At 39.5% G+C, this 22,192-nt stretch overlaps 1 protein-coding gene and 1 non-coding gene across 2 annotated transcripts in view; both read left to right on the top strand.

The window, feature by feature from the left end:
• The first annotated feature begins 488 nt into the window (after positions 1-488).
• Positions 489-595, top strand: LOC129035882 (U6 spliceosomal RNA). The gene has a single exon (XR_008502376.1). It is a non-coding gene; the product is annotated as a U6 spliceosomal RNA (small nuclear RNA).
• Positions 596-8,125: 7,530 nt separating this feature from the next.
• Positions 8,126-22,192, top strand: part of KLB (klotho beta) — a 44,712-nt gene continuing 30,645 nt past the window's right edge. The window contains exon 1 of the mRNA XM_054484645.1: positions 8,126-8,950. Within this exon, the coding sequence (XP_054340620.1) occupies positions 8,126-8,950 (825 nt within the window). The remainder of the gene's footprint in view (positions 8,951-22,192) is intronic.

Below are 22,192 nucleotides of genomic sequence, written 5' to 3' on the forward strand. Positions count from 1 at the left end.
CCATGCCCAGCTGATTTTTGTATTTTTAGTAGAGATGAGGTTTCACCATATTGGCCAGGCTAGTCTTGAACTCCTGATCTCATGATCCGCTCGCCTCGGCCTCCCAAAGTGCTGGAATTACAGGCATGAGCCACCTCGCCTAGCTAGAGTACATATTTTAAAACTTAGCCTTTGTTGAGAAGCTTCTTTTTCTCCTTTTTTGAGAAAATCTCACTCTGTCACCCAGGCTGGAGTTTAATGGTGCAGTCATGGCTCACTGCAGCCTCAACTTCCCAGGCTCAAGTGATCCTCCCACTTTAGCCTCCCTAGTAGATGGGACCACAAGTGTGCACCACCATGTCCAACTAATTTTTTATTTTTATTTTTTGTAGAGATGGGGTCTCACCATGTTATCCAGGCTGGATTTTTTCTTTTTAATTTCAAATTTCAATCATTCATTGCTAGCATATAAGAAAACAATTGACTCTTGTGTATTAATCCTACATCTTGTGCTCACTTTGGAAACACATTTACTAAAATTGGAATGATACAGAGAAGATTAGCATAGCCTCTGTGCAAGGATAGCACACGGATTTGTGAAGCATTCTTTATTTGTCTTCAGCTTGGGCAAGAGTGACACCCTTTCTCTGAAAAAAAAAAGAAAAAGAAAAAAGAAAAAGAAGAAGAACAGGAAACGACACAAAGAAGGCCATATGAGGCCAGCCACGGTGCTCACGCCTGTAATCCCAGCACTTTGGAAGGCCAAGGCAGGTGGATCACCCGAGGTCAGGAGTTGGAGACCAGCCTGGCCAACATGGTGAAGCCCCATCTCTACTAAAAACAAAAATTATCCAGGCATGGTCGCTCATGCCTTAGTCTCAACTATTCGGGAGGCTGCAGCAAGAGAATCGCTTGAACATGGGATATGGTGGTTGCAGTGAACCGAGATTGTGTCACTGCACTCCAGCCTGGGCAACAGAGCAAGAATTCATCTCAAAATAAAAAAAGAAAAACAAAAAAAAAGGCCGGGCGTGGTGGCTCACACCTGTAATCCCAGCACTTTGGGAGGCCGAGGCAGGCAGATCAGGAGGTCAGGAACTCAAGACCATCCTGGCTAACATGGTGAAACCTTGTCTCTACCAAAAATACAAAAAATTAGCCAGGTGTGGTAGCATGCACCTGTAGTCCCAGCTGCTCAGGAGGCTGAGGCAGGAGAATGGCATGATCCTGGGAGGTGGAGGTTGCAGTGAGCCGAGATCGTGCCACTACACTCCAGCCTGGGCGACAGAGCAAGACTCTGTCTTAAAAAAAAAAAAAAAAAGCCATGTGAAACAAGCAGAAATTAAAATCATGTTGCCACAAGCCAAAGAATGTCAAGAGCCACCAGAAGAGTCAAGGAAGGGTTCTCCCTCAGAGCCTTCAGAGGAAGCATAGCTCAGCTGATGCTGATTTTGGATAACTGTAGAAGCTGAAATCCAAGAGAACTTGCCACTTGCCCATTTGGAAACCACCACAAAGTAATCAACTGCAACACATTATTTGACACAAGAAGGCGATAAGAAAAAAGGGTTGCTTCAAGAGTTTGGTGGCAGACTTCATATTTTTTTATTAAAAAAACACATTTTGTTTTTACCAAAAAAAAATAAAAAAATCTTGTATCTTGCATCCTTGCTGTAATCACTTATTAGGGCCAGGATTCTTTGGTTGGTTCTTTAGAAGTTTTTACATAGACAATCATTATCATCTGTGAACACAGTTTTGTTCGTTGCTTCCCTGTCTATATGTTTTATTTATTTTGTTGTTGTTGTTTTACTGCATTAGCTACAACTTCCAGCGTAATGTTGAATAGAGGTGATGAGAACAGACATCCTTGCCTTATTCCTAATCTTAGTGGGAGAGTATCTAGTTTCTCAAATAGACTTTTTTTTTTTTTTTAAGAGGCAAGGTCTTACTATGTTATCCAGGCTGGAGTGCCGTGGCGAGTCACAGGCGCAATTATACTGCACTAAAGCCTCGAACTCCTGGCTCATGCAATCCTCTTGCCTAAGCCTCCCAAGTAGCTAGGACTATAAGTGTACACCACCACGCCTGGGTTTCAATAAACTTTTACATCTAATATCAACTATTTGTATTCTTTTAATGTTCATTTCTGGGTTTTGTTGTTGTTGTTGTTCTGAGACACAGTCTCACTCTGTCATCCAGGCTGGAATGCAGTGGCACGATCTCAGCTCACTGCAACCTCTGCCTCCAGGGTTCAAGCGATTCTCCTGCCTCAGCCTCCCAAGTAGCTGGGACTACAGGTGCACACCACCATGCCTGGCTAATTTTTGTATTTTTAGTAGAGATGGGGGTCTCACCATGTTGGCCAGGCTGGTCTCGAACTCCCAACCTCAGGTGATCCACCTGCCTCAGCTTCCCAAAGTGCTAGGATTACAGGCATGAGCCACTGCACTGGCCCATTTTTGTTATTAAAAGTTAAAAAATCAGATTAAATATACAAAAGAAGAAAAATAACTATGACCTTTAGCTTACTGTCCAAACACAATATGGCAAAATGTGGGCATTTTCTTATAATTTCTATGTGTGGTTATTGTCCAAATGGTTTTTAAAGTATTTTAATGCTACTATATATTCTCTGAAAATGTTAATGACTCTACAACATTTTATGAATATTCAAATGAATATTCCATGCCTTAGATAAGTATTCCCCTATGGATGGATCTTTAAATTATTTATAATTTTCCTCTGTTATAAATAATATTGCTATAAAAATATTTTTGTATGGATGACTTTATATATTTAGAAACAATTCATTACAATATATTTTGGAAATTCTTGAATCAAAAAATTTTAGGTTCATGGTATATTGGAAAATTACTTTCCATGTGGTCGGACACAGTGGCTCAGGCCTGTAATCCCAGTACTTTGGGGGGCTGAAGCAGGTGCATCACTTGAGGTCAGGTGTTCAGAACCAGCCTGGCCAACATGGTGAAACCCCATATCTACTAAAAATATAACAATTAGCACCTGAGGCAGGAGAATCGCTTGAACCTAGGAGGTGGCGTTTGCAGTGAGCCGAGATCACGCCACTGCATTCCAGCCTGGGTGACAGAGAGAGAGACTCTGTCTCAAAAACAAACAAACAAAAATAGCCAGCTGTGATGGTACGCGTTTAAATAATCCCAGCTACTTGAGAGGCTGAGGCAGGAGAATTGGTTGAACCCAGGAGCCAGGGGTTGAAGTGAGCTGAGATCACGTCACTGCATTCCAGCCTGGGCGACAGAGCAAGACTCTATCTTTAAAAATATATATATATATATATACTTTTCGTAAGTATCGTACAAACTTACATTGCAATCAACAATCTAATCAACATTGGTTTTCATCACTTATCATTTTTATTTTTGCTAATTTTATAAGATAAAATATTGGCCAGGCACAGTGGCTCATGCCTGTAATCCCAGCACTTTGGGAGGCCAAGGCAGGCGGATCACCTGAGGTCAGGAGTTCGAGACCAGCCTAGCCAACATGGTGAAACCCCGTCTCTACTAAAAGTACAAAAATTAGTCAGGCATGGTGGTGCATGCCTGTAATCCCAGCTACTTGGGAGGCTGAGGCAGGAGAATCACTTGAACCTGGGAGGTAGAGGTTGCAGTTAGCCAAGATCGCGCCACTGCACTCCAGCCTGGGTGACAGATCAAGACTCCATCTCAAAAAAAAAAAAAAAGATTAAATATTATATACCTCTTTTTATGTATGTTTCTAATTACTCATGGTTTAATTTTTTATTAGCCACATTTTTCATTAGTTGCATTTCCTCTTTTGTGTATTTTTTAATTCATGTTGTTTGGCCATTTATCTGTTAGAGATTTAGTGGCTTTCTTGTTGATTTGAGTGAATTACTTATGGCCATTTGCCTTACTTTGGCCATTTGCCTTCTAGATTTGCTTTGACATTTTCCAAGTTTGTTATTTGCTGTTAAATTTTTTTTTTATATTTTAATTATAAATTATTTATATATCATCATATGTAAATAGAATAATATATATAATCTACACATTTACATAATTTAATATTTACTTCTGTTTTCTTTTAGTTTTCTGTGGCTATATTTTTTAAATTGTGGTAAAATCAAGTAATATGAAATTTACCATCTTAACCATTTCTGTGGTTATACATTTTTGAATTAAATATATTTGTGAGGATCTAAGATATTACATTTAAAATTTTATTTTCATAAATAGTAGTATTGTACCAACTCCATTCATTCAATAGACAATTATTAATCATTTACTCTGATAAGCAATGATAAAAATTTAGATAGGAGATATTCTTACAGTGTGGTGGAGGAGACAAACAACTCCAGGATTATGTGATAAATGCAGTGATAGAGGTATACACAGTCTACTATAGCTACTTTTTTTTTCTTAGTAGAGATGAATTCTCACTATGTTGCCCAGGCTAGTCTTGAACACCTGAACTCAAGTGATCCTCCTGCCTCAGCCACCCAAAGTGCGGGGATTACAGGTGTGGGCCCTCATGCCCAGCCTACTATAGATACTCTCATTCATTCAATATATAGTTTAGTGACTACTATATGTCAAGTACCATGCTGGGCCACAGACAATCAACAGGGAACCAGTCATGGTCCCTGTTTTGGTTTTTAAAAAAGAGAGAAAGAGAGAAAACTTACACTCAAACAGGGGATACAGATACATTTATTGTGTGGTTAGCTGATTTATTGTGTGTCATAATAGAGAAAACATGGGCTGCCATGGGAAAACAGAAGATCCATCTAAATCCAATCAGGCTAGGGAGTCATAGAGAGTCAGAAAGGCCTTACTAACGCAGGAACAGAAGACCAAATACCGCAGGTTCTCACTTATAAGTGGGAGCTAAATGATGAGAACACCTGAACACATAGAGGGAAATAACACACTGGGGCCTATCAGAGGGTGGAGGGTCGGAAGAAGGAGAAGATCAGGAAAAAAAACTAATAACTACTAGGCTTAATACCTGCCTGATGAAATAATCCATACAGAAAACACCCATAACACAGGTTTACCTATGTAACAAGCTTGCACATGTGTCCCTGAACTTAAAAGTTAAAAAAAAAAAAAGACGGCGGAGCGCTGTGGCTCACACCTGTAATCCCAGCACTTTGGGAGGCCGAGATGGTCGGATCACGAGGTCAGGAGATCGAGACCATCCTGGCTAACACGGTGAAACCCCACTCTACTAAAAATACAAAAAATTAGCCAGGCGTGGTGGCGGGCGCCTGTAGTCCCAGCTACTCAGGAGCCTGAGGCAGGAGAAAGGCGTGAACCCGGGAGGCAGAGCTTGCAGTGAGCCGAGATCCTGCCACTGCACTCCAGCCTGGGGGACAGGGTGAGACTCCGTCTCAAAAAAGAAAAAAAAGATAGACATGTGCTAGATGAAGGGAGAAACATACTCTGTGCAGAGAGCACACATACCAAGGTACAGGGGTACAAATGAGCAGGCTGTGTATCCCTTAGTCAACTGAGAGAAGTGAAGCTAAAAATGTGGGCAGGAGCCAGAACAAATTGTTTTTTATGCTAAATCCTGGCATCATGTCCTGAATAATCTTTCCCTTTCACATAAAAATAATATTAACACATAACTTACTAGGTGTCAGTTTCTGTTCCAAGTGCCTTACATGTACTGGCTCATTTGTTTCTTTATTCTAGAGAAAACCATTTGGTTCAGTGTATTAACTCGTTTAATTCTTAAAATAATCCATGAAGTGCATATTATTATTATGCCTTTTCTTAGTTAAGAGGAAACTGAGGGCAAGTCACACAGCTATATTTAAACTCAGGCAGTCTGCCTCTAGAGGCTCAATCTCCTTTTTTTTTTTTTAGACAGAGTTTTGCTCTTGTTGCCCAGGCTAGAGTGCAATGGCGCAATCTCGGCTCACTGCAACCTCCACCTCCCAGGCTCAGGCAATTCTTCTGCCTCAGCCTCCCGAGTAACTGGGATTACAGGCATGTACCACCATGCCCAGCTAATTTTGTATTTTTAGTAGAGATGGGGTTTCACCATGTTGGTCAGGTTGGTCTCGAACTCCTGACCTCAGGTGATCCGCCCGCCTCAGACTCCCAAAGTGCTGGGATTACAGGTGCGAACCACTGTGCCCGGCCCCAATCATTTTTTTTTAGAGGTGAGGATAGTCTCACTATATTGCCCAGGCTGGTCTCAAACACCTGGCCTCAAGCAGTCCTCCCCACTTAGCCTCCTAAGTAGCTGGGATTATAGGTGTGAGCCACCTCATCTGGCACAGAGACAAAACTATTAACCACTCTACCTCTCATTCATATGTGATACTTCAAATATTTAAAACATTTATTTACTTATTTATTATTTTTTGAGACAGAGTCTCATTCTGTCACTCAGGCTGGAGTGCAGTGGTGCAGTCATGGCTCACTACAGCCTTGACCTCCTGGGCTCAAAGCAATCCTTCCACCTTGGCCTTCTAAAGTGCTCGGACTACAGGCATGCACGACCACACCCGGTTAGTTTTTAATTTTTTTTGTAGAGATGGGGCCTCATTATGTTCCCCAGGCTGTAAAACATTAAATTTTTTACAGGTTATTTGGAGGCTATCAATTCGGTACAGTATTTCTTTCTGTATGTGCATGTATTTTTTTCTGTATGTTTATCTTTATTCCAGAATCATGCTGAAGGTAGTCTATACCTTTGCTATTTTCTTTTTCAGGTTTTTCTTTCCTTTTTAAAAATAAATATTGCCTATTCTTCAAGGGAACTTTCATAATAATTTTCACTCTTTTTTTTTTTTATTTTGAGACCGAGTCTTGCTCTGTCCCCCAGGCTGGAGTGCGGTGGTGCAATCTCAACTCACTACAACCTCCACATCCCAGGTTCAAGAGATTCTCCTGCCTCAGCCCCCCAGATAGCTGGGATTACAGGTGCCCGCCACCATGCCCAGCTAATTGTATTTTTAGTAGAGACGGGGTTTCAACATGTTGGCTAGGCTCATCTCGAACTCCTGACCTCAAGTGATCTGCCTGCCTTGGCCTCCCAAAGTGGTGGGATTATAGCCATGAATCACTGTGCCTGGCCTTTCACAATAATTTTCTTGAACTAAAATTTGGGATTAGGCCAGGCATGGTGGCTCACACCTATAATCCCAAGCACTTTAGGAGGCCGAGGCAGAAGGGCTGTTTGAGCCCAGGAGTTCAAGACCAGCCTGGGGGACATAGCTAGACCCCACCTCTACCAAAAAATCACAAATCAGCTGGGCATGGTGGCACGTGCCTGTTGTCCCAGCTACTCGGAGGCTGAGATGGGAGGATTGCTTAAGCCTGAGAAGTTGAGGCTGTGGTGAGCTGTGATGACACCACTGCACTCCAGCCTAGGCTACAAAGCGAGACTCTTATTAAAATTAATTAATTAATTAATTAATTAAAAAATTAGAGATTAGAGAATTTTAGTTAAGTTAAGCAAATAAAATAAAATGAGAGATTAGAGGATTTTAGTTAAGTTAAATGTATTAAATTGAAAAATATTTCATTTTTCCATCCACAAAGTGCTATATTTTCTCACTCAAGTCTTCTCTCAAATCTACCAATACATTTTTACAATTTTCCTAAAATAGGTAACATTTATTAAGATTGTTCTTAGATGTGTTATAATTTTGTGGAGAAGTGTAATCTCTTATTGTGTTTTCTAATTCTTTACTATTGGTATGTAGGAATGCTATATACTTGTATATGTTATTTTTCTTGATATATGAGATTATAAAATTTCCACACAAAAACTCTAAAACTAGAAAAGCTATATACCTTATTCAATAATGTTCAAAACATTCAGAAAAGATTTGGGTCAATATGAAAGGCACACAGAAAATAATGTGATTTTAATTCATTGTTTACATATGTGTTAGATACACATTCAAACTCCTGTCACCGATGCATTTTCATCTAATTTTTCCCATAATGAGAGAGAAGGAGACGCGATGGTGACTGCAATAGGGCCACCTCCCTCAAATTACGTTGCTCTCCGTGACCCATCCTCAGTCTCCCAGTTCAAGCTAATCATTGACAGAGCTTTACAATCACAAGCTTTTACTGAAGCTTTGATAAGACAGTCCAGCAGTTGGTGGCAAATGAAGCCAGGCTGTGCGGCAGGATCTCCAGGGAATGAATGGATTTTCTTCAGCACTGATGAAATAACCATACGCTATAGGAATACAATGTCCAACGGGGGATTGCAAAGATCTGTCATCCTGTCAGCACTTATTCTGCTACGAGCTGTTACTGGATTCTCTGGAGATGGAAGAGCTATATGGTCTAAAAATCCTAATTTTACTCCGGTAAATGAAAGTCAGCTGTTTCTCTATGACACTTTCCCTAAAAACTTTTTCTGGGGTGTTGGGACTGGAGCATTGCAAGTGGAAGGGAGTTGGAAGAAGGATGGAAAAGGACCTTCTATATGGGATCATTTCATCCACACACACCTTAAAAATGTCAGCAGCACGAATGGTTCCAGTGACAGTTATATTTTTCTGGAAAAAGACTTATCAGCCCTGGATTTTATAGGAGTTTCTTTTTATCAATTTTCAATTTCCTGGCCAAGGCTTTTCCCCGATGGAATAGTAACAGTTGCCAATGCAAAAGGTCTCCAGTACTACAATACTCTTCTGGACGCTCTAGTGCTTAGAAACATTGAACCTATAGTTACTTTATACCACTGGGATTTGCCTTTGGCGCTACAAGAAAAATATGGGGGGTGGAAAAATGATACCATAATAGATATCTTCAATGACTATGCCACATACTGTTTCCAGATGTTTGGGGACCGTGTCAAATATTGGATTACAATTCACAACCCATATCTAGTGGCTTGGCATGGGTATGGGACAGGTATGCATGCCCCTGGAGAGAAGGGAAATTTAGCAGCTGTCTACACTGTGGGACACAACTTGATCAAGGTACTGTACAGCTAGCTTCTTATTATAGCTTCAGAAAACACTAAGAATTTACCTTCTGCCTCAGTAATTCTCTTCACTGAAATCAAGGCAACTGATTTTAAGCTAATTCACAAGATCTATCCTTAAATTTTGTATTTAAGTTAGTGTATGTTTTATTTATCTAAGCTATTTTTAATGTATTAATCCAATTAGTTTTTTCAAAAGTTGCACTTTGAGGCTATTTTTAAATCTACCATTATACACTACAGTGTGAATATATGAGCTTACTTTCATTCTGTGGGAAAACAGTGCTTCATAAATTTAATTGTTGGAACCCTTTTCTGACAACATGCAATCGTTTCAGAATTATCTTAAGGCACAACCATTTCAAATATGTATTTGTTGTTAAGTATAGCTAACTTAGCTAATAAGTAAATAAAGTAAGTAAATAAGTAAGCTAAATAAATGTTAGCTAACTCATGCATATTAAATACAGAAATTTAAATATACTTTACATTTGATTTTATTTGTGTTACACAGCAAAAAAGAGAGGATTAATTGTTATGGGAGCTAAACACATTTCTTCCCATAAGAACTGGGAAGAATGTACTCTACTAAAGCAATTTTCAAGCAGTATATTTCAAAAGCTAGAGATTATGTTGAGAAATGTTAAAATTAGTAAAACGATAGTGAAAATACAAGCAAAATAATAGGTAATATTTACTGAGTACTTATTATGTACCACAGACTACATTAAGTATTTTACATACATCGTCACAGTTGATCCTCTTAACAGCCTTATGAACTAGTCTTATTATTCTTCCCATTTAAAAGATGAGGAAACTGAAGCTTAATGAGATTAAATAATTTTCCCAAGGTTAGTGAGTAAAATACAGCTGTTGTGGACGTGGATTTTTTAGTTGACAACATAATTAACACTAACTATCTTCATTAAGAATGCTTTGAAAGGAAGACTCAGGAATTTGCAAGAGATTTAGCCTCACATTGAGGCTAATATCTAGAATCGAATTTAACTTTTTGAGTCAAACAGTTTACTTAGGAAAAATAAATTATTCTGCACACCTGTTACATTTTAAAAATGAAAAAACTTTATCAATATAATTTTATAATGTGCTACAAAAAGTAATTTAATTATTAATAATCAAAAGCTAAATATACAGAAATAGAAAAAACATACAGCAACATAAAATAATTCCACATCTAAATTTGTACATACAAAAATATCTGCTATCACTTCTTTTCTTTTTGAACTTTTCTGGATTATTACACTTATGCATTGTACTATGGTTTCAGACACATCTGCTCTTGCAGTAAACAGATTGCATTATGATTTCAAGGTCATTTGCATATCTTCGACTAGAGTTGTATATAGAACATATTAATGTGTGGGTATACTGTGATTTGACAAAATAAGACCTTAAAGGGTCGAAATTGTATAGGTATTTAATAGTTGTCAAGATTATGCATACAAAAGTTAGAAAAATATTCCTCTCATTTAGTCCTTTTAATTTTTTTTTTTTTTTTCTTAGACAAAGTCTCACTCTGTCACCCAGGCTGGAGTGCAATGACGCAGTCTCGGCTCACTGCAACCTCCACCTCCCAGGTTCAAGCAATTCTCCTGCCTCAGCCTCTCGAGTAACTGGTACTACAGGCACGTGCCACCAGCCCAGTTAATTTTTGTGTTTTTAGTAGAGAGGGGTTTCACTATGTTGACCAGGCTGGTCTCGAACTCCTGACCTCGTGATCCACCTGCCTCAGCCTCCCAAAGTGCTGGGATTACAGGTGCGAGCCACTGCGCTCAGCCAGTCCTTTTAATTATTAAAACAATTCATGCTCATGTACATTTAAAAATATCAGATTGGGCCGGGCGCAGTGCCTCATGCCTGTAATCCCAGCACTTTGGGAGGCCAAGGCAGGTGGATCACAAGGTCAGGAGTTCGAGACCAGCCTGGCCAACATAGTGAAACCCTCTCTACTGAAAACACAAAAATTAACTGGGTGTGGTGGCACGTGCCTATAGTCCCAGTTACTTGGGAGGCTGAGGCAGGAGAATCCCTTGAACCCGGAAGGCAGAGGTTACAGTGAGCCGAGATCACGTCACTGCACTCCAGCCTGGGCGAGAGCGAGACTCTGTCTCAAAAAAAAAATAAATAAAAAATAAAAATATCACATTGTACCAAAGGATCTAAAGTGAAAAAGTTAAATCCCTCTCCCTCTTCTCACCTGACAATCCCAGGCCAAGGACACTACTGTTAATAGTTTCTTATACATTCTTTTTAAAGTTTTCTATGCAGATACATGCACGAATACGTTTATTTAACCTTTGTATAAAGAAAAATATTCTAAAAGTCATTACCTGGAAAAATGTCAACAATTAGAGTTTTCATGAAAATGTATTTTAAGGATTAACGCCTTAAAATTGGCTGATAAGAATAAACAGGCAAAAAGCTTTAACAGATATTGCTTCCAAACGTAGTTGATAAAATGACATATTTTCAGATGTTTTTCTTTTCCTCTAATTTGAGATATTCTCTGCCTTTAACACAAAATTAGCACTTTCTGATAGTGAGATACATTTTGTTATTTTAAATGGAGGGATATGTTTCCCAACTACTGTGTTTTCCAAATAATGTTTGTATTGCCTTAAAAGTTCTAAATCACTAGACTAAATAAATGGTGTGAGGGGTCCTTGAAATCAGTCAGAAAGTGAAATACACTGCATGGCCCAGTGACTTATAGCACTAAAGAAATCTTGCAATGATTTGGTAGCCCGAGGTGAACTTGTTTTTCTCACTTGTCCCCTCGCCGTCTTGACTTTCACGTAGAAAACATTAATTTGATATTTTATGTTGCAATGAAGTATTTCTTCCTTATCCTGCCCCCTTGTGACCCAGAAGAAGCATTCTTTAGGAATAGTTTTTAGACAGAAAACATTTATTAAGCTATACAAGCCTAATATAAAACTGAATTCTGGGGGGTATGGACCCCTTCATTCTCCACTTCTCAGATACAGAAAAGGTTTCATAGTGGCTATTGGGGTCCTTTTCGTTCCAGAATGATCTGGAAAACTCCATCTCGGTTTGAAATGTTCCCATATGGAGGAAACCAGAATGGTCCAGAGGGTCCCAAGACTGACTTGCTATTTAGATTCCACTTTATTGCAGATCTAGGGAGTACCTTAATGCAAGTCTAAGACTCAGGTAAAAATTTTCCATAATCACACCTACTAATGGATGAATCAACTCTAAGTTTTTGTTTTTGTTTTGTTTTGTTTTGAGAAGGAGTTTTCCTTCTTGTTGCCCAGGCTGGAGTGCAGTGGCACAATCTTGGCTCACTGCAACCTCCGCCTCCCGGGTTCAAGCGGGAGCCTCAGCCTCCCGAGTAGCTGGGATTACAGGCATGTGCCACCACCAGCCTCCCGAGTAGCTGGGATTACAGGCATGTGCCACCACGCCTGGCTAATTTTTTGTACTTTTAGTAGAGACGGGGCTTCTCCATGTTGGTCAGGCTGGTCTGGAACTCCCGACCCACCGCTCCTGGCCTCAACGCTAAGTTTTTTTTTGAGATGGAGTCTTGCTCTGTCACCCGGGCTGGAGTGCAGTGGCTCTATCTCGGCTCACTGCAAGCTCCGCCTCCTGGGTTCACGCCATTCTCTTGCCTCAGCCTCCCATCAACGCTAAGTTTTTAACAGTATTTGAAATAGAATGAGGATGTATTTTTTGGCTTGGCCATTTTTTTTTTTTAAGACAGTCTCACTCTGTCACCCAGGTGGGAGTGCAGTGGCTTGATCTCAGCTCACTGCAACCTCCACCTCCCGGATTCAAGCGATTCTCCTGCCTCAGCCTCCTGAGTAGCTGGCATTACAGGCGAGTGCCACCCCGCCCAGCTAGTTTTTGTATTTTTAGTAGAGACGGGGTTTCACCATGTTGGCCAGGCTGGTCTCAAACTCCTGACCTCAGGTGATCTGCCTGCCTCCACCTCCCAAAGTGCTAGGATTACAGGTGTGAGCCACTGCGCCTGGCCCTGGCTTGGCCATTTTTAAGCATGGTAATCATCACTTTAAATATCATCTCTAGGCCTGGCATGGTGGCTCATACCTGTAATCCCAGAGCCTATGAGTTCGAGACCAACCTGGGCAACATAGCAAGACCCCCGTCTCTATTTAAAGAAAAAAGAAATAATATCTGTATATTCTAAGTGAAGTAACTCAGGAATGGAAAACCAAATACCATATGTTCTCTCATATAGTGGGAGCTAAGCTATATACATAACCAAGCTTATGTATGCATCTGCATACCCATAGCTTAGCTCCCACTATATAAGAATGATACAATGGACTATATATACAGAATGATATATACCTACATACAGAAAGATATACTCAACTTTGGAGACTCAGAACGGGGAAGCTGGGAGAGGAGTAAGGGATGAAAAACTACATATTGGATACAATGTATACTCCTCTGGTGATGAGTACACTAAAATCTCAGACTTCACCATTATACAATTCATCCGTGTAACCAAAAACCACTTGTACCCCAAAAGCTATTGAAATTTTAAAAATATTTTTAAAAAGAGAAATATTATGAACATTTACATTTCAAAAGGACATAAATAAATAAATATTATCTATACTCTTTGCAACAATCTTGCCAGGTAACTATTATCCTCATCTTACAGTGTGATATTTTGAATATGCGTGATATTGCTCCCCTACGTAAAATCCATTAGTGGCTCCCCCAAGCTTTAGGGATAAAGTCTCGATTTTTCACCAAGACCTTTGAGACACAATTCCCAGCCTCCTTCCCGGCCACTCTCTCATCCTCTTGCACTTCATATTCTATCATAACACACTACTGCCAGTGTCTCAGTCTCTCCTTACTATTTCTTTCCACCCAGCCTCAACTATTCCACTCTGTCTAGCTCAAATGCCCTCTTTACTTTGTGATAGTCACCACCTCCAAGTCATTCGTGCCCCTTTAGGATCTAAGTGCCCCTTCTGCTGGCTCCCATAAGATGGGCTTGTTTCTAGCATAGCACTCATACGACATGATACTTTTCCATCTCCCCAGCTAGACTGAGAGTTCTTTCAAAGGAGAGACAATTTTTGAATTTGCCTTTATGTTCTCAGCACCTAGCACAGAATATTTGTACATGTTAGGTGTAAATGTTGGTTAAATGAATGGTTTAGGATTTCTGTCTTAAATACTGTAATCAAAAACTAATCTCAAGTTCAATCTTCATATTTCATTGCATTATTGCAAACTGTTGAAATATTACTTATATTAATCGGGTAGTATATTAGTCAGGACTTTTTTGGTGGCAAGTTACAGAAATCTAATTCAAATTGGCTAAAGCAAAAAGGGGCAATTTCCTGGCTCAGTAACCAGACCACAGGGATGAATGGGCTCAGTGACCAGGAAGGCCCTTTATTTCAGCCTCTCACGTCCATTTCTTCCTCGGGTTGTGTCATTTTCTCCTTTGTAGAGGAAAGATTTCTCTCTCCCAAGTTTAGTTTTTTAAATCCCAGAAATGTATTTGGCCTATGCAGCAAAGCCCCAAGGGTTCACATTAGTAAAGGCAGTAATGTCTGTTTTCATTCTATTTTTAAATCAATAAATACATATAATAATTTAAATTTGTACATTTCCCTTTTAGAATGGAACATTTGAGAGTCTCTGAGTAAACATGCACAGAGGTTTGGGAAGGTGAGTTTGCTCATGAGACAATAACTCATTCTCTTTATTACTCCACTAAATATTGCCAAAGCGGGGCAGAGTTGCTCCTGCCTGTAATCCCAGCACTTTGGGAAACCGAGGGAAGAAGATCCCTTGAGCCCAGGAGTTCAAGACCAACCTGGGCAACATAGTTTTGTAGAGACAAGACAAACCTTGTCTCTACAAAAAATAAAAAATCAGCTGAGAGTGGTGGCACATGCCTGTAGTCCCAGCTACTTGGGAGGATGAGGTGGGAAGATCACTTAAGCCCGGGAGGTCAAGGCTGCAAGGAGCTATGATTGTACCACTGCACTCCAGCCTGGGTGACACAGCAAAAACCTGTCTCAGGAAAAAAAATAAATTAATTAAATTAAATACAATAAAACAAAAAATACTGCCAACTTCCATGACAGTTTTGACCATTTCATGACTTTAAAAATCTTTGTCTTTTACTAGTCATATTGGATTAGGGGGAAAAATGTTATCTTTCATAGATAAATACTGTTTACATAGTACAAAGATTTCTCAAACCTGGTCACTATTGACATTTCGGGTCAGATAATTCTTTGCTGTGGTGGGCTGTCCTGTGCAATGGAGGAGTTTAGCAGCATCTAAACTCTACTCACTGGATGACAGTAGTTCCCCCATTTTCAGTGTTGTGACAATCAAAAATGTCTCCAGACCTTGCCAATGTCCCCAGGAAGTCAAAATTCCTCCCCCACACTCCACTGTTGAAAACCACTGACTTATTCTATAGTAGACAACTGGTTAAAGACATGAAGCACAAAGAACAAGGACATTGACATGTAACCAGTATGAGGGACATAAAAATGATTATTTTACACAATTGCCTCAAGGAGATCTTCACTAGATCTATAAGCTGCATACAGAAACTCAAAATTAATGTACAGCCTACACTGTTTTTAGAAAAAAACAACAACAGTGCTTTTAACATGTTAAAAGAGGAAATAATATTTAATCATCAACATGATTACATCTAGTTTGGCTTTTCACATATTGAGACTGAAGACTGTCCCTCCTGGCTTTGCCTTATTTGTGAAATTCTTGAAAGAGCTGCCTCCAAACCATTTTTCTTATATTAAGCATTAGTTATTTCTTAACCATTAATATTTTCTTATATTAACCATTCATGAACAAAACACTAATCTTACTTTTTTAAAAAACTTGTCCTTTTTTAAAAAGCAAAATCCGGCCGGATGTGGTGGCTCATGCCTGTAATCCCAACACTTTGAGAAGCCAAGGTGGGCACATCACGAGGTCAGGAGTTCGAGACCAGCCTGGCCAACATGGTGAAACCCCATCTCTACTAAAAATACAAAAACGAGCCAGGCGCGATGGTGGGTGCCTGTAATCCCAGCTACTCGGGAGGCTGAGGCAGGAGAATTGCTTGAACCCGGGAGGCGGAGGTTGCAGTGAGCTGAGATCGTGCCACTGCACTCTAGCCCGGGTAACAGAGCAAGACTCTGTCTCGGAAAAAAAAAAAAAAAAAAAGCAAAATTCAACTACTCAAACAAAATGTTACATAAGCAATGTTTATCCATTTTTGATGCTATAACATTGTGTTTCACAAAGTTTGGTGGGGGGTGGGTTTTTGGTTTGTTTTTTGAGAAGGAGTGATTCTCCTGCCTCAGCCTCCCAAGTAGCTGGGATTATAGGCATGTGCCACCACTCATGGCTAATTTTTATATTTTTAGTAGAGGCAGGGTTTCACCACGTTGGCCAGGCTGGTCTCGAACTCTGGGCCTCAGGTGATAGACCTGCCTCGGCCTCTCAAAGTGCTGGGATTACAGGCGTGAGCCACTGCACCTGTCCAAAGTTTGGTTTTTTATGTGTCACTTTATGTTCTATTTTTCTGGTTTTTTGTTTGTATACATATCTATACATATCTAAGTATCATTATCTACTATTGTTTACTAAAATATTTTTCTGTTATAAATATATTTTGAGGCCAGGTGCAGTGGCTCATGCCTGTATTCTCAACACTTTGGGAGGTCGATGCAGGAGGGTTGCTTGAGCTCAGGAGTTCGAGGCTGCAGTGAGCTGTGATCATGCCTCTGCACTCCAGCTTGGGTGACAGAGGGAGACTGCATCCCTAAAAAAATAAATAAATAAATAAATAAAATTTCAAAAATATTTAAGTCATAAAATGCTTTTCCTTATTACATAATGAAAATAATTTAAATAATGTGCATTATTGATTAGATGATAAAATGCCCAAATTTACATACATGTATTATTAGCATTTAAAATATTTATTTATTCTATTAATATTTTAAATTTAAATAGGCCTTAAAATACAATAGTCAATAAAATATATTTATATAAAATAAAGTATATGTCAACGCTTTTTATTTTTTTTATTACCACACACAAATGATGAAATAATTTTTTAAATTCCTCATGGGTTCAAGAGATTGCTTAACGCTGTGAAAGTGGCTTTCAGGATAAGATATGTTGGGAAACCCTACTCTAGGTCAAGGCCTCACCAACTTTTTCCTGAGCCTAGGATAAAACTGGATTTCTTTCCTATTTTTCCACTTCTTTGACTAACTTTTTTTAACATCTCCTGGCATAATTCCTTCACAGAAGCTCACACATGCTGGACACGTGTTAGGCATTCAATGCGTAATTGATTATTTTCAGTTTAAGGAAGATCTACCTTGTTCCAGAAAGGATTTAAACCTGCAACAACAACAAAGAAAGTGGATTGCAGACAGACACACACACACACACACACACACACACACAGAGGCATAAACATTAGTCTTTTCAGAACATGCAAATCAATTAGATATGTCTCTTTAAAATATTGTACATTAAAAACCCATCTTGAAATAAGCTGCAGAATTTTGATGACTGTTAAAACTCAGTGATGTGTTTATGAGGGTTTATTATTGTTTCTATTTTTGTGTATTATGACAATTTCCATAATTAAAAGTAAAAAATAAGTAGCATAAGAAGGTAAAGAGAATATTTTACATTTAAAAATAAAAGACTTTTTCCAACAAGAAACTAAAAAGAAATTTTTTTTAATCTTCATATATTTCTCTTCTTAAAGGCTCTGTTAAAATTATTAAACAAAATTTAGTATTTAAACTGCAAAAACAAGGGCCAAGTGCAGTGACTCATGCCGGTAATCCCAACACTTTGGGAGGCTGAGGCAGGAGGATTGCTTGAGTCCAGGAGTTCAAGATCAGCCTAAGCAACATAGTGAGACTTCGGTCTCTACAAAAAATAAAAATAAAAATAAACTAGGCATGGTGGCATGAGCCTGTAGTTACAGCTACTGGGGAGGCTGAGGTGAGAGAATTGCTTGAGCTCAAGAATTCAAGTTTAAAGCTGTGATGGCACCACTGGACTCCAGCGTGGGTGACAGAATGAGACCCTGTCTCAAAAAGTAAATAATAAAACTGCAAAAACAGCCGTGAAAATGCCACCATCCACATGATTAATAGCTAAGCCTTCTTTGTCAACGGACTGCTGCAACTGCTTTCTTGAACATGAAAGGCTGCAGTGTTTCTTAGGCACATTTAAGTAAACAAAATGTCATTTTAAAGACTCTTTTGCCCAATCCCCCACCAATGTCTTGAAGATTAAGTGTAATATTTGGAAATGGAAATACTAGATGGAGCCTTTTTAGTTTGTCTTGGTTATGTAGAAGCAAAATCTTCAAGGATTATCTGAAATTATTTTCTTTAATTGAAAAAAAGGATTTTTTTAAACTCCCTTGGTAAAGTCAGGTTTCAGGAGAATAACATATCATAATTAATTTGTGCTAAGTCTTACAGCTAAAAAATTAGCCAAGCTTTTTTTTTTTTTTAACAAAGGATGGAAGAAAGAGGGTTGAAACAAACAACAAAGCCTATTACTTTGTTCCTTCCACCACTTTCCCCTCCCACATCAAAAAAGTGGTTTTTTGTTTGTTTGTTTGTTTGTTTGAGACAGAGTTTCGCTCTTGTTGCTCAGGCTGGAGTGTAATGGCACGATCTCAGCTCACCATAACCTCCGCCTTCCGGGTTCAAGCAGTTCTCCTGCCTCAGCCTCTGAGTAGCTGGGATTACAGGCATGCACTGCCACGCCTGGCTAATTTTATATTTTTGGCAGAGATAGGGTTACTCCATGTTGGTCAGGCTGGTCTTGAACTCCTGACCTCGGCCTCCCAAAATGCTGGGATTACAGGCGTGAGCCACTGCACCCAGCCAAAAATGCTTTTTTTAAAAAAAGAAGAAAGAATAAAGAACAGTCTTAATTCTTAAAGTGAAGGATTGAGACAATTATTACAGATAACTTTTTGACATTCTATCATATTCTTTTAAATTATTATTATAAGAATTTTTATTGCACACATACTGTAATATCAGAAACATACTAGGTACCTGTAATATATTATCTCATTTAATTCACTCATCAGCTTAGCCAGGTAGGTGTTCTGAAACTCAATTTACAATTGATGAAACTGAGGCCCAGAGAAATTTGCCCAAGATTACATAGAGGATAAGTATCAAAGCCAAAATTAAAGTCTGATCTGTGTCAATCCAAGCTAGCAAGTTCTGATGACATAAATCAGCTGCCCCGCTTCAATGAAAAAAAATTTACAGCTTCAAAACCCATGTCTGTCACTTGTTTTGATACTGTCTCAGCAGATATTTTACTTTGCTTTGCTTATTAAAAGACCAAAACAATCTCTCTACGTGTTTAATTTGTCCATGAGATCTATGAACCATTTATCCCCTGACTCATATATTAAAAGTTGGGTTTTTCATTTGTCCTTATGATTTTAATTATTTGCTCAAAATTTAGCATCCCATTAAAGTGATGTTAAATCACTTAAGTGTGCCCTTGACAATATCTTTTTTACTTTTTTTGAAGAGTCTCGCTCTGTCACCTAGGCTGGAGTAGTGCAGTGGTGCAATCTCGGCTCACTGCAACCTCCACCTCCTGGTTCAAGTGATTCTCCTGCCTCAGCCTCCCGAGTAGCTAAGACTACAGGCGTGAGCCACCATGCCAGCTGATTTTTGTACTTTTAGTAGAGACGGGGTTTCGCCATGTTGGCCAGGCTGGTCTTGAACTTCTGACCTCAAATGATCCATCCACCTCAGCCTCCCAAAGTGCTGGGATTACAGATGTGAGCACTGTGCCCAGCCATATCATCTAGAGTTAGCACAGTTCTTCATTTGATTAGCTAACACATGGTACCTGCATATAATGCCAACCCATCTCCATCGGGATCTAAGACACTTCTAACAAAATACAGTATAAGAAATACTGATCAGGCCGGGCACAGTGACCCACCTCTGTAATCCCAGCACTTTGGGAGGCTGAGGCAGGTGAATCACTTGAGGTCAGGAGTCCAAGATTAGCCTGGCCAACATGGTGAAATCCCGTCTCTACTAAAAATACAAAACTTAGCTGGGTGTGGTGGTGCAAGCCTGAAATTCCAGCTACTTGGGAGGCTGAGGCAGGAGAATCACTTGAACCCAGGAGGCAGAGGTTGCAGTCAACTGAGATCGCGCCACTGCACTCCAGCCTGGGTGTCAAAGATGCCATCTCTAAAAAAAAAAGAAAAAGAAAAAAGAAATACTGACCAGATACATTAAAACTATTATTATTATAGATGTTTTTAACTAAGTTTGAATAAATTATGAAAACTGCTTGTGGAGAATTGCCAAAGAGAATTTCTATAACCAGAATACCATTGTTACTTATAAGAATCGTGTAAAAAAATTTTTTTTCAACTACAACTGGTATTCTAAAACCTTCAAGAGAGCAATATTTACTTTTTCTAACCATTAAGTAGAAAAAGTTATACTTCAGTAAATTATTAACAAGAGTTTAAATAAATGTAATTATAAATGCTCAGAGAATAATATTGCGATCCTATTTAAACAGCTTGATTTGATATGAGCACTCTCATACATGGAAAATCAGACCCAAATGGCGATCAGAAAATATTTTAAGCAATGGAAACAGCGCTGGACATGATGAAACTATGAACTGAGGGAAACTTTACATGACTTTATAATATAAAATAAGTCATGTAATAACATATAGAAAGTTTTACTGAGCAAACTCAACATTCGAAAACAGCCTATTTTAGGCCGAACACGGTGGTTTACGCCTGTAATCCCAGCACTTTGGGAGGCTGAGGTGGGAGGATCATCTGAGGTCAGGAGTTCAACACCAGCCTGGCCAACATAGTGAAACCTGTCTCTACTGAAAATACAAGAAAAATAAGCTGGGTATGGTGGCATGTGCCTGTAATCCCAGCTACTCGGGAGGCTGAAGCAGGAGAATTGTCTGAGCCCAGAAGGCGGAGGTTGCAGTGAGCCAAGATCGCACCACTGCACTCCAGTCTGGGTGACAGAACAACTCCGTCTCAAAAAAAAAAAAAAAAAATTAGCTGGGCGTAGTGGTGGGTGCCTATAGTCCCAGCTACTTAGGGGGCTAAAGCAGGAGAATCGCTTGAACCTGGGAGGTGGAGGTTGCAGTGAGCCAAGATCATGCCACTGCACTCCAGCCTGGGCAACAAGAACAAAACTCTGTCTCAAAAAAAAAAAGAGGCTATTTTAAAAAGAAAAAGATATGATTAAAACTACTGAACATGAACAACAATTCTGGTCTACGGCCACACCACCCTGAACGCGCCCGATCTCGTCTGATCTCGGAAGCTAAGCAGGGTCGGGCCTGGTTAGTACTTGGATGGAAGAACAACAATTCTGTTGCTGAAAAGTAGCAGGGAAGCTGAGAATAGACCAGAACCTTCTAATTTACTGGCCAGTGAAGAGCGAATCACAGAAGTAATTAAAGTAACCCTTGGGTGATCTACTAGTGTTACTTGAAAATATTTCTAGGTAACCCTGAGGTTGGTGAAAGCCAGGATCTTTTAGTATTTGGGGGAGTTCATTGCTTGGTTCTGCTTAATGTCATATCTTGACCAGAGATTACATGACCAAAGTCTTGAGTAAAGGGTCAGGGTCTACTGTTATGAGTTTTTCTTTCATGTTAATCATGTATAATACATGACTCCTCCTTACATTGTTTTGAACATCAACGTATTATTATAGAGGACAAGATATTCCTTAATATAGAATGAATAGCTGAACTTTACATTTAAGTCTGTTTTTTCCTTTGAGATTTTTGGAAGTGGGGGGAAGCTGAAGAGTGATAGCATAGAACAATTAAAGTCACCGACAGGAACTGTTTCAACCAATACCTTTGACTTCTTTTTTTTTTGAGATAGGGTCTTACTCTGTTGTCCAGGCTGGAGTGTAGTGGCATGATCATGGCTCACTGCAGCCTCAACTTCCTGGGCTCAAGTGATCCTCCTGCCTCAGCCTCCTGAGTAACTGGGACTACAGGTGCACCCGGCTAACATTTTTAGTTTTTGCAGAAACAAGGTCTAACTCTTGTTGCCCAGGCTGGTCTTGAACTCCTGGATTCAAATGATCCTCCGACTTCAGCCTTCCAAAGTGCCGGGATTACAGGCGTGAACCACCATGCCCAA

Source organism: Pongo pygmaeus, chromosome 3 (genome assembly GCF_028885625.2).
Source record: "Pongo pygmaeus isolate AG05252 chromosome 3, NHGRI_mPonPyg2-v2.0_pri, whole genome shotgun sequence".
In the NCBI taxonomy this organism is placed as follows: Eukaryota; Metazoa; Chordata; class Mammalia; order Primates; family Hominidae; genus Pongo; species Pongo pygmaeus.